General features: G+C 46.2%; 1 protein-coding gene across 2 annotated transcripts in view; it reads right to left on the bottom strand.

Annotated features, from left to right (window-relative positions):
• Positions 1-13154, bottom strand: part of NUCB1 (nucleobindin 1) — a 31405-nt gene that overhangs the window by 11126 nt on the left and 7125 nt on the right. Inside the window, exons 2-12 of one of the 2 annotated variants that reach the window (XM_069741802.1) lie at positions 10003-10119; positions 9169-9276; positions 7593-7725; positions 7271-7374; positions 4410-4595; positions 4195-4285; positions 3972-4030; positions 3399-3491; positions 2193-2282; positions 1822-1992; positions 1558-1678 (exon numbers count right to left, since the gene is read on the bottom strand). In XM_069741802.1, coding sequence (XP_069597903.1) covers positions 1558-1678; positions 1822-1992; positions 2193-2282; positions 3399-3491; positions 3972-4030; positions 4195-4285; positions 4410-4595; positions 7271-7374; positions 7593-7725; positions 9169-9276; positions 10003-10110 — 1264 coding nt within the window. In that variant the 5' untranslated portion in view covers positions 10111-10119. Of the gene's footprint in view, positions 1-1557; positions 1679-1809; positions 1993-2192; positions 2283-3398; positions 3492-3971; positions 4031-4194; positions 4286-4409; positions 4596-7270; positions 7375-7592; positions 7726-9168; positions 9277-10002; positions 10120-13154 lie in introns of both variants that reach the window. The other variant, XM_069741801.1, reaches the window with a different exon arrangement.

The following is a 13154-nucleotide window of genomic DNA, read 5'->3' as shown; positions in this document are numbered from 1 at the left end:
GGTGACCGGACCCGGACCGTGGATGTTTGGCCAGACGAGGGGGGAGGCTGCAAGCAGGGGCTCCCCCGCCGCTGCTTCTGGTACCGCAGCCCCTGCCGTTCCCACAGAAACCGGCGCAGGCGGGTGCATGGCCCAGGGATCCTCTTCATCTGTAGGTAAGCCGGGTCCCTGTAGGAACAGGAAACCTAAACTGAGGAGGAGAGGGGACCGCCTCCTTTTATTCTGTAGGTTTCCTGTTCCTATGGGCGGATCCCTCTCTCTCATGTGGGGTGCTGTCGTGGCGAAGGGTAAAAAAATAATTATTTTGGCATCGCTTTATTCAGAGGACTATAACTTTTTTATTTTTTTGGTTATGATGCTATATGGCGGCTCGTTTTTTGCGGGACAAGATGACGTTTTCAGAGGTAACATGGTTATTTATATCCGTCTTTTTGATCGCGTGTTATTCCACTCTTTGTTCAGCGTTATGATAATAAAGCGTTGTTTTTTGGCTCGTTTTTTTTTTTTTTTTCTTACGGTGTTCACTGAAGGGGTTAACTAGTGGGCCAGTTTTATAGGTCGGGTCGTTACGGACGCGGCGATACTAAATATGTGTACTTTTATTGTTTTTTTGGTTTTTTTTTATGTAAAGAAATGTATTTATGGGAATAATATTTTTTTTTTTCTGCTTTATTTAGGAATTTTTTTTTTATTTTTTTTTTTACAAGTGTGGAAATTTTTTTTTTTACTTTTTCACTTTGTCCCAGGGGGGGACATCACAGATCACCGATCTGACAGTGTGCACAGCACTCTATCAGATCGGTGATCTTACATACAGCCGGGCAGGATTAGAGCTGCAGCTGCAGCCTGATCCTGACCCGGAAGTGCTCCCTGCAGGACCCGGATGCAGCCCGGCGGCCATTTTGGATCCGGGGACTGCAGGGAGAAGACGCTCGGTACACGGTGAGCACATCACCGTGTACCGATCGTCTCAGGGAAGCCCGCAGGGAGCCCCCTCCCTGCGCGATGCTTCCCTGCACCGCCGGCACACCGCGATCATCTTTGATCGCGGTGTGCCGGGGGTTAATGTGCCGGGAGCGGTCCGTGACCGCTCCTGGCACATAGTGCCGGATGTCAGCTGCGATAGGCAGCTGACACCCGGCCGCGATCGGCCGCGCTCCCCCCGTGAGCGCGGCCGATCGCATATGACGTACTATCCCGTCCATGGGAATTAAGTCCCAGGTCACCTGGACGGGATAGTACGTCATATGGGATTAAGGGGTTAATAGGGGGTTTAATGGTTCAGAAAACCCTTAACCCTCTTCAGTTGTGTAAAAAAATAATTATTATATATAATATATAATTTTAAATATATATATATATATATATATATATATATATATATATATATATATGTATATATATATATATATATATATATATATATATATAATTAACCCTTCTGTGATCCGGGACGTGCACCTGTCTGGTGCTCGCAGTTAATACCACTGGCACTAGTTAATAATAATAAAATAGGAGGGCCATGTGGCATTTCGGTATTGCCATGTAGCTACAAACCTTGTACAACGGCTCCTTCTGGTACTTGAGCCTGGAACTTCAGTTCTCCATCGGGTCCAGCAGCGGGTGCTCCGGGGGCTTCGGCCTGCTGCGCCTTCTTCTGCTCCATCTGGATTACAGCCTTAAAAAAAAAAGATGAGGATTCTTAATCGCATACCGTCACCTCCAACCATGTTATCCCCACCCCCCCATCGGATGTCTCAGTCCACCTGTGCATTAGACTTGGTGGTCTGTCTGGTGCTGGATGCCCACCTCGCTACGTACCTGCTGGTACTCCTTCTTCTGAGCGTCCAGCTCGATCTGCCTCTGCTGAAGGACTTCATGCTCTTTCCGTAGCTCCTCCGCTCGCTGAATTAAGGCGGCTTCTTGGGTGGCCAGCTCCTGCTCAAACCTGCGCAGCTCATCCTCTGTGTAAATCTGGGTCTCGTCCACAGTCTTAAGGAAAAAGAAAGAAAATGGTCGGCGATGATCTACGTGATGCACAAGTGAGTGGCAGCTATTAATGTTGTATGGGCTCCTTTAATTTTCTCCTTTCATTACCTTCCGTCCCTCATCTCAGTACCTTTCCCTAAACCTCACCTCCTAGGGATTGACCATCAACGTCTAAATCCCAAAGTCCCGAGTTACATCCTCACCTCCCATCCTCCGGCCTCATTAAACTCTTTCCTCTCTGTAGATTTCAAGAACTCTTCCAGCGTCACCAAGCGATCGTGATTCGAGTCCACCTAGCAAAGAAGAAAAACAGTTTTACCAAGTCTGAAATGGATAAAATAAAAATACTTGCATAAATTGATAGGGGAAAAAAACGCCAATTTCTTAAAGGGGAAGGTGTCATCAGCAAATTACTTATCGTTTCATTACTTCTGGACAACACATATACTTTATGGTCCTCACTATACTCTGCACTGACGTTCTAAAATGTCAGTTCAGAGTAAGGGTGATTTGTTTGCCATCGGGGAATACGTCCAAAATCTCCCGAAAAACGGGGTCCGGACGCATGAACAGACGAGGTCATAGACTTTAATGGTGACGGCAGAGCGAATGTGCACTCTGGGAGCAGAGACCATGAAAATTGAGAAGTTTTATTTTAAAGTTCCATAACGTTGTCTTATACAATGACGAGTCTTTAGGCCGATAAAGAAAATCGTCTTTTTTTATTCTGTTTTTCAGTTTTGTTCTACTAGAACTTAATCACTGTGTAAATGAACATTCGACAACTCTATCATTACATTTGTCACAATTTTTCGCCATATTTTGGCTTGCTGTCAGTGAATGGGAACACTGTAGTAGTAAACCTGCATATAAGGAATCCTGCTCTGCTGAGAAGTGAATACAATGAACTACTTGATGTCAAAGAGAATGGAAAAAAAAACTGTTCTCAGCTAAAGTGATTAGCATTTTTTTCCCCCCTATCTCTTAACCCCTTCACTGCCTTGGGTTTTTCCGTTTTTAAGTGATTCCACCTGCGGCTGTTAGGGGCACATGTCAGCTAATGAAATCATGAAAAGTTTCAGGCTCATCACCGGAGCCCGCAGCAAACAGGGGAAGGCTAAATTAGACGTACCTGTATGTCTAAGGTTGGAAAGAGTAGGTGTCATCAGAAAATTACTTATTGTTCAGCTACTTCTGGACTGTCCTCCCTTAACTTTGCGCTGACGTTCTAAAATGTCAATGCAAAGTATCCAGCGCAGACAAGTTAATTATTAGCAATTTCACAATTATTTCTAGTAATTTTCTACAATGTATCAGTGAGGACTACGCTGGCGAGGGGGATGGACAGTAGAGTATAATAATCAAGTCTCTCCCCTATCCCTTTAATGGCATATTTCAAACCTCCATACATTTTTCATGACGTGCTCTCTCATCCGCAGCCTCTCTTCTTCCATTTCCACCATGTCATCTTCTTCATTCTTTGGGTCATAGACTTTCTCCAGCTAAAAGCAAAATCCACAAAACATTATTCATATTATCTATTAAGTCAGAAATAAGACTTCAAGGGGCACAGTCTACTCCAGTGGTATATGAGAGGAGAGAGGAATAACCCAAAAAATTGTATCTTTTTTTTCTCTTTTCTCCCATTTCCTCTTTACTCCCAGGTGGTGTCTGGTATTGCTGATATGAATCGATTCTCAGGATCCAGTCGGTCCATTTCCTATGTCATTGATCTGTGGCCACTTGTCGAGAGCACTGAGATCTCCTCCTACCTTCCGGCATCCGTGACTCTTCTTTTGACTAGCCAGCCTGGCGAGACATCACATGTGCGTCACGCCGCAGCAATAGCGTCAAGCCAGGCGAGCTAATCAAAATAACACTCACGGATGCCTGAAGGTAGGAGGACAATATCAAGGGTCTCATCCAACAACCACAGAGTACTGACATGGCCGGTGGTCATCTGGAATATGCCGCTAGATTACCTCCTTAGTGAAGAGCGCCTCCAGCTCTTGCTCGTCCAGAACGCCGTCTCCATTGGTATCTGGAAAAAATTTAGAGATGAGCAGAATGTTGAATCTCAAACGTTGGTGAGGAACGCTCTGTGTTCACAGTCTACACGCTATATACCATGGACTAGAAGAAGCCGCATAAGAACCTACACACATCTGCGTCCTCGGTCATGATATGTGGTCAGACGAGACTTACCGTGTAACTTGAAGAATGTTTTTGGGTTGAAATCATTGGGGTCCAGCCCGTCCGTCTCCTCCCAGACTTCCTTCAGTTGATCTTTACTTCCCTGGTGAAAACGATGGAGCAGATCAGACATACCGAATAATGAAAATCCGCCTAAAGGTGGACATACGACTGTGGGTCGCTCGTTCAGTCGACAGCTGGATGACCCAACCATGAAGTGCACTTACAGGTACATTCACTTTTGGGTGCTCCCTGTGCTTCTTCTTCATCTCTTCGTAGTGCGCTTCCTCCATTCTCCGTTTATCCTCATCCAGGGACTTCAGATATTCTCGCCTCTCGTGTTCCTTCATCATCTCGTAACGTTTGAACTCTTCATGATGAGCGGCATCGTAATTCTCCAGATCTTTGGTGGCCTGAGCAAAATAAGCAGAATCCACATTACATTCTCACTTCAGTTTTTCTAATAGGGATTAATCGATCCTTTGACTATAGGTCTCCACCCCGCTCTCCTCACATCGCTCTGTTACAAGCTGAGGTGTGCTCCATTCCTCATTATTATGCTTTTATAATATTCTGGCTAGAAACACGACTACTTTAAAGGCTATGGACACCTATAACACAGAAAAAAATGCTTTCTATTTAAATTAGTGATCCAAATTTGAATTTTTTTGGGGGGAGCATCTCTCCCAGTAATATAGGCTGGATGTGAGCTGTGTCTCTCCCAGTAATATAGGCTGGATGTGAGGTCTGTGTGTCTCCCAGTAATATAGGATGGATGTGAGCTGTGTCTCTCCCAGTAATATAGGCTGGATGTGAGCTCTGTGTGTCTCCCAGTAATATAGGCTGGATGTGAGCTCTGTGTGTCTCCCAGTAATATAGGCTGGATGTGAGCTCTGTGTGTCTCCCAGTAATATAGGCTGGATGTGAGGTCTGTGTGTCTCTCCCAGTAATATAGGCTGGATGTGAGCTCTGTGTGTCTCTCCCAGTAATATAGGCTGGATGTGAGCTCTGTGTGTCTCTCCCAGTAATATAGGCTGGATGTGAGCTCTGTGTGTCTCTCCCAGTAATATAGGCTGGATGTGAGCTCTGTGTGTCTCTCCCAGTAATATAGGCTGGATGTGAGCTCTGTGTGTCTCCCAGTAATATAGGCTGGATGTGAGCTCTGTGTGCCTCTTCCAGTAATATAGGCTGGATGTGAGCTCTGTGTGTCTCCCAGTAATATAGGCTGGATGTGAGCTCTGTGTCTCTCCCAGTAATATAGGCTGGATGTGAGCTCTGTGTCTCTCCCAGTAGTATAGGCTGGATGTGAGCTCTTTGTGCCTCTTCCAGTAATATAGGCTGGATGTGAGCTCTGTGTGTCTCTCCCAGTAATATAGGCTGGATGTGAGCTCTGTGTGTCTCCCAGTAATATAGGCTGAATGTGAGCTCTGTGTGTCTCCCAGTAATATAGGCTGGATGTGAGCTCTGTGTGTCTCTCCCAGTAATATAGGCTGGATGTGAGCTCTGTGTCTCTCCCAGTAATATAGGCTGGATGTGAGGTCTGTGTGTCTCTCCCAATAATATAGGCTGGATGTGAGCTCTGTGTGTCTCTCCCAGTAATATAGGCTGGATGTGAGCTCTGTGTGTCTCTCCCAGTAATATAGGCTGGATGTGAGGTATGTGTGTCTCTCCCAATAATATAGGCTGGATGTGAGGTCTGTGTGTCTCTCCCAGTAATATAGGCTGGATGTGAGCTCTGTGTGTCTCTCCCAGTAATATAGGCTGGATGTGAGCTGTGTGTGTCTCTCCTTGTAATATAGGATGGATGTGAGCTCTGTGTGTCTCCCAGTAATATAGGCTGGATGTGAGCTCTGTGTCTCTCCCAGTAATATAGGCTGGATGTGAGCTCTGTGTCTCTCCCAGTAATATAGGCTGGATGTGAGCTCTGTGTGTCTCTCCCAATAATATAGGCTGGATGTGAGGTCTGTGTGTCTCTCCCAGTAATATAGGCTGGATGTGAGCTCTGTGTGTCTCTCCCAGTAATATAGGCTGGATGTGAGGTCTGTGTGTCTCTCCCAATAATATAGGCTGGATGTGAGCTCTGTGTGTCTCCCAGTAATATAGGCTGGATGTGAGCTCTGTGTGTCTCTCCCTGTAATATAGGCTGGATGTGAGCTTTGTGTGTCTCTCCTTGTAATATAGGCTGGATGTGAGCTCTGTGTGTCTCTCCCAGTAATATAGGCTGGATGTGAGCTCTGTGTGTCTCTCCCAGTAATATAGGCTGGATGTGAGCTCTGTGTGTCTCCCAGTAATATAGGCTGGATGTGAGCTGTGTGTCTCTCCCAGTAATATAGGCTGGATGTGAGCTCTGTGTGTCTCTCCCAGTAATATAGGATGGATGTGAGCTCTGTGTTTATTCAGGGTGCTGAGCACTCGCTCATATCAGCGCAGCTTCTATCCTGCACCTTTTTCCACTTCATGCGCTTTCCCCCTTTTCTGTAGCTGGATCTCTCTGCCCTCTCTGAGACGTTAGATACTTTCTCCCATCTCAAATAGTCTCAATGTCCTGGAAATCTACTGCCTATTGCTGCTATCTATAACACTAAGTAAAGGGCGGGGAAGGACGAGAGAACCATCAAGGAGGAGAACCAAGATGTCTGACGGAGTTGCAACATTTTTTTGCAACAGCAGCTAGCAAGATAAAGGACAATCAGCAGCAAAATTTTAGAACATTTTGAATGAAGACTATTTAAAAAGTTGCTTAACTTTACAATTAGGAAACAAGCAAAAAAAAAAAAATGTCCTAAAGTGGATGTAGCTTTAACTACAGAGCTAGGGTACTCACACAAACTGGTGGGCACAGCCAGAATTTCCTTCTCGTCACTGTTAAAGTGATCTTGATGAAAATGATGGTTGAGGGTCCAACCTCTGGGACGCTCACCAACTGGGTGACATTTTTCCTGCAGAGCAGCGCTCCTGGTCACCTCACTGTTGAAGGGGACTGCATCCCACCCAATTCAGGCTATCATGAAGTCTTTATGAAACGGTCTCCGTGTAGGAATAGACGACCCCACAATATACAGGTCCAATCACGGATGATCTTACTTACAGTCTGAATGAGCAACTCCAAATCCCGGGCCTCAAACGTATGTTGGTTCTGAGGGTCCAAGTGCTCAAACTGTTTCAGCAGAGCAGAGTGGTCAATCTGAACGTCTAGGAGAGGAAAAAAAAAATCACGTTTTACACTTGGCAAATTAGAAAAACGCAGGTAAAGAGAGTAAGAATATCATGGACATTGCTCTGCAGAAGAGCTGTCGACGCAAAACGGTGGAATCTTTTTAGAAATTTGCTTTGTCATTTTCAAAAAAATAAAAAATGGGAGACCCAGTGCACTCCTCCAGTGTTCCTCATTTCATCTGCACTTGACTCACTGCCTTCCATGGTGGCGTCCATCTTTGCCTTGATCAGCATTCGCAGCCTGGACACCTCCTGCCTCTTCAGCTCATCTAGCTTGGTCCGGACATGGTGGCTCACAAAATCCAGCTCCTTACTGAGCTTACCGCTCTGCAGACAGGGAAAAACACATCGCCGGTAACTATCGGGGAGCATAAAACCAGATTCTCCGCACTGCATCGTCCCCTTCGCTGCGCTTCCCTCCACAGCAGCGCTCCTGGCCACCTGTCCGAGCAGGTTACTGCAGCCGGCCCCGATGACATAGCGCTCAGCCGAAACATAGTTTGTCCGCCAGCTCTCAAATGTAAAGCGAAGCCATCGGCAGAAAATGCTCCATTGGATAAATCAAAACTTTGTGTTAAATTCAGTTTTCTGATTTTTGGGGGCTTTTTTTCTATTGAAAATAAAATGTAAATTAAATAATAAAATTATTATTTTACTTATAATTTATGTATAATAAATCAGAATAAATAAATTAAAAAATCTTGCAGTTCTCACATTGGCCACTGGGGCTGTTTTAGTCTAACTTCCTGCTGTTTCAGGAAACAACACACGCACATTAGCCACAATCGTCGTATCCCGACCCTATCTAATGAGCGTGTGAAAAGGTCATTGTGATGGGAGGTGAGCTGTGATATCACCTATTGTGAATGGTGGATCCTGTGTTATCAATCATTGTACAGGAGGAGGAGGTGAGCTGTGACATCACCTATTGTGAATGGTGGATCCTGTGTTATCAATCATTGTACAGGAGGAGGAGGTGAGCTGTGACATCACCTATTGTGAATGGTAGATTCTGTATCATCTACTGTATATAGAGGTGTTATCAGTCATTGAACAGGAGGAGGAGGTGAGCTGTGACATCACCTATTGTGAATGGTAGATTCTGTATCATCTACTGTATATAGAGGTGTTATCAGTCATTGAACAGGAGGAGGAGGTGAGCTGTGACATCACCTATTGTGAATGGTTGATCCTGTGTTATCTACTGTATATAGAGGTGTTATCAGTCATTGAACAGGAGGAGGAGGTGAGCTGTGATATCACCTATTGTGAATGGTGAATCCTGTGTTATCAGCTGTGTCCTGCCTCTGATGATAATGAGTGTGCTGAAAACTCAAAAGTGCAAGTTTGAAGAAAAAAACAAACAAACCAGTGGCCATTGTGAAAATTGCAAGAGTAATAATTTAGTTTTTTTTTTGTTTGTTTTTTTTTAACAAAGATCATGATTGAAATGAAAACAACAAAACAAAGCCAACATTTTTTAGTAAACATATATAACACAAAAACCTGATTTAAACAATAAATTATTCTCTGATGATAGCGCCCCTTTAAGGCTAGGCGGAGACACGAAGTTCACAGATTACTTTTCTGGGGCGGCTCTTATCTTCTTAAGAAAACTGAGCCAAAGTTCGTTATCTCCAGATAATTAATGTGCGTCTACATTAAAAAAAAACCTGATGCACTTTGCTCCTCCAGGTGGACAAAAATCAATAGTGGAGAGCAAAGACAGGGTGCAGAGATCGGCCACGGGCACACAACGCTGACGCTCACCTTGATGTCATCTGCGTTGGCGGCCTGAAGCTTCTCGCGGAAATGATTGTCCGTTTCCAACACGTCAATGACCTCTCGCAGGTAACGATCATAGTACAAGCCGGTATCCTGTCACGAGATAATCAATAACCTGATCATGATGATATTAGGGTCCAAGGCTGGTTCTGCTAAAGGGACAGATATGTACCCAATTCTCCGACCTCTATCAGCTGGGCCCGGGGCTTATCCTGCAGCTCTACCAGCACTGACCACATCAAGCCTGTGCTGCCCATGGACCATGTGTAGGTACCACACCTTTCGGTACCTAAATGCATGTATTTAAGGCTAAAAAACAATTTTTCCAATTGGTTTCCATTCAAAAAGTTGCAGCAATTTGCTTTTAGAGCCTGTTTCGCCGCTCATTCAACTTTGATGTGGTCATAAATCAGCTCAGAAAAGAAAAAAATAGATAAAAAGAGGCACAAACTTTGTCAGACCATCATAGCGAGCTCACTGATGGATTCTCCGTTAACTCATTCTGCAGCCAAAAGTTATAGAAGGCACATGGTACAAAATTTTTAATGAAAGCCAATTGAAGAAATGATTTTTACCCTAGGATAGATGGATTAAAAAAAAAAAAAAAAAAAATCTGGATCGGATGCTCTAATTTTCCCTATAATCTGAGCGGATGTGAAGTCTTCCTATGTCGCAGCGGTCAGTCCCGGTGACTGCAGAGGGGTCGGCGTCTGTCTGATCCCAGCTGTTAATGAGAATTTATATCCCCATGATAACTAATGAACACCCGCCCGGGGCGGTCCGACGCTCACATGAGGACGGCCATGATGGAGCACTTACCGCCGGTTCTGCCGGGGGCTCCACTTCTTGCTTTGGAGGGGCCCTGTCTATGGGTACAGCCAGGCAAAGCCCCAGGAAGGAGCCTAACAAGACGAGCGGGATCTTCATCCTCAGGTGCTGCAAAGCAAAAGAATAGAAAAAAATCCTTTAAATACATCCCATCCCCGGATTTCACCATTTCCACCAAGTTTGAGCTTGGTAGTATAAGGCCAGTGCAGAAAGCTTGGCAGTGATTGAGCCCTGTAATGCCCAATGATGGGGTACGTGGAGCGGGCACAGGAGCTGAGCCTGCTCCACACTATGTAGTGTAGTGTGTCGGCTGCGTTATATGCTTCCAACAGAAGCGAATGGAAGTTTCTGATGCCGTATTACTGCAGTGCATAGTACCGATGAAAACAAAAACAAACACAAATATGAACAAAATAAATAAATAAAACTATGGATAAAACAAGGAAGAAAAATACTGATCAACACAAATGTGAATAAATACCAATACGATACATTAAAAAATAATAAATAATATGAACACAAAAAAAAAATAATGAAAACATAAAACTATGGATATAAAATAAAAAATATGAACAAATAAATAAAAATATGAATAAAATAAAAATATGAAAAAAAAAACTGTTTGCAGGTTAAAAAGAAAAGCAAAACAAATGTGACGGCACTGTGTTCATAAAGGTCCAATCTATCAATATACCGTATATCAAAAATTTTATTAACCTGCACACGAAACGTCGTAAAGCAAAAAAGAAAAAAAAAAAAACAAAGAAAAGAAATTGAAATGTAATTTTTTTAAACTTTCACATGAAGAAAGTGCAGAAATTTTTTAAAGCTAATAAAATAGTCGGGTATCACAAAGAGCTGGAAAAATCACCGCACAATGGACACCAGAAAAATGAAACGTATTTATTTACCGGTATTTTTTTTTTTTTCACCATTTCTCCCAAATTGGTCTTTTTTCCCCCCTGTTTTTCAGTATCTTTAGATGAACGGTGTCATTAGAAACTACAAGTCATACCGCAAAAAACAAAAAAAACAAACATACAGCTACACTGATGAAAAAAATACTTATAGCAAAAAGTAAAGAGAAAAATCAACTGGGAATTAAAACGTAGACGTGCTTCCAGAGAACACGAGAGCTTCGTGGAGAGCGGGGGGTTCTCAGAGGTTTGCAGATGCTCAGGACACAGGTGACATTGGGAGCGGGACGCACCGCTCTTTCCTGCGCCGTCAGCTGGAGGATTTTAGCGATTCGCTGGAAGACAGCCTCGGTCACACAATCTCCGATGTCTCCATCATATAGTGACGACTCCGGACACTATTATCACAGATCAGGACTATGAGCCGTGCAGAACACGGAGATTGTGCAATGCTAGAGATGTCCAAGTCCGGCCACGTCCCTCTCCTACACTGCAGCGTGTTCACTAGGGTTGAGCGACCTTGACTTTTTTAGGGTCGAGCCGGGTTTCGCGAAACCCGACTATCTCAAAAGTCGAGCGAAATCGGCCGATTATAGCGAAAAGTCGAGGATCGACCGAAACACAATGCAAAGCCAATGGGAATTTTTTTTTTTTTTTTCCTCTCTCTCTCTCGTCCGTCCGTCCGTCCCTGAACTGAAAAGCTGGTGTTACACAGTGCAAATTGCTACAGCGCACAAGCGACAACATGGCGATAGGCGTCCACGCCCCTAAGACCTATGTCATCACTCTGCCCACGCCCCTTCATTGGCTGAAAAAAATGGCGCCAAGCGCGTCATACGAAACGCGACTTTGGCGCGAAAGTCGCGTACCGCATGGCCGACCAATGACGCAATGGAATAACGCTCATCTTCTGCGCTCCAACTCACCTCCCGCGCTCATCTCCCTTGCGCTCCAGCTCACCTCCTGCGCTCATCTCCCTTGCGCTTCAGCTCACCTGCTACGCTCATCTCCCTTGCGCTCCAGCTCACCTCCCGCGCTCATCTCCCTTGCGCTTCAGCTCACCTCCTGCGCTCATCTCCCTTGCGCTTCAGCTCACCTCCTGCGCTCATTTCCCTTGCGCTCCAGCTCACCTCCTGCACTCATCTCCTTTGCGCTCCAGCTCACCTCCTGCGCTCATCTCCCGCGCTCATCTCCCTTGCGCTCCAGCTCACCTCCTGCGCTCATCTCCCTTACGCTCCAGTTCACCTCCTGCGCTCATCTCCTTGCGCTCCAGCTCACCTCCTGCTCTCCTCTCCTGCGCTCATCTCCCTTGAACTCCAGCTCACCTCCTGCGCTCATCTCCCTTGCGCTTCAGCTCACCTCCTGCGCTCATCTCCCTTGCGCTCCAGCTCACCTCCCGCGCTCATCTCCCTTGCGCTTCAGCTCACCTCCTGCGCTCATCTCCCGTGCGCTTCAGCTCACCTCCTGCGCTCATCTCCCTTGCGCTCCAGCTCACCTCCAACGCTCATCTCCCTTGCGCTCCAGCTCACCTCCTGCTCTCCTCTCCTGCGCTCATCTCCCTTGCGCTTCAGCTCACCTCCTACGCTCATCTCCCTTGCGCTCCAGCTCACCTCCCGCGCTCATCTCCCTTGCGCTCCAGCTCACCTCCTGCGCTCATCTCCTTTGCGCTCCAGCTCACCTCCTGCGCTCATCTCCTTTGCGCTCCAGCTCACCTCCTGCGCTCATCTCCCTTGCGCTCCAGCTCACCTCCTGCCCTCATCTCCTTTGCGCTCCAGCTCACCTCCTACGCTCATCTCCCTTGCGCTCCAGCTCACCTCCCGCGCTCATCTCCCTTGCGCTCCAGCTCACCTCCTGCGCTCATCTCCTTTGCGCTCCAGCTCACCTCCTGCGCTCATCTCCCTTGCGCTCCAGCTCACCTCCTGCGCTCATCTCCTTTGCGCTCCAGCTCACCTCCTGCGCTCATCTCCTTTGCGCTCCAGCTCACCTCCTGCGCTCATCTCCCTTGCGCTCCAGCTCACCTCCTGCCCTCATCTCCTTTGCGCTCCAGCTCACCTCCTGCGCTCATCTCCCTTGCGCTCCAGCTCACCTCCTGCGCTCATCTCCCTTGCGCTCCAGCTCACCTCCTGCGCTCATCTCCCTTGCGCTCCAGCTCACCTCCTGCGCTCATCTCCCTTGCGCTCCAGCTCATCTCCTGCGCTTATCTCCCTTGCACTCCAGCTCACCTCC

This window comes from Ranitomeya imitator, chromosome 10 (genome assembly GCF_032444005.1).
Source record: "Ranitomeya imitator isolate aRanImi1 chromosome 10, aRanImi1.pri, whole genome shotgun sequence".
Classification (NCBI taxonomy): Eukaryota; Metazoa; Chordata; class Amphibia; order Anura; family Dendrobatidae; genus Ranitomeya; species Ranitomeya imitator.
The sequence above is the reverse complement of the archived record's forward strand: the minus strand, read 5'-3'. Positions and strand labels throughout refer to the sequence as shown.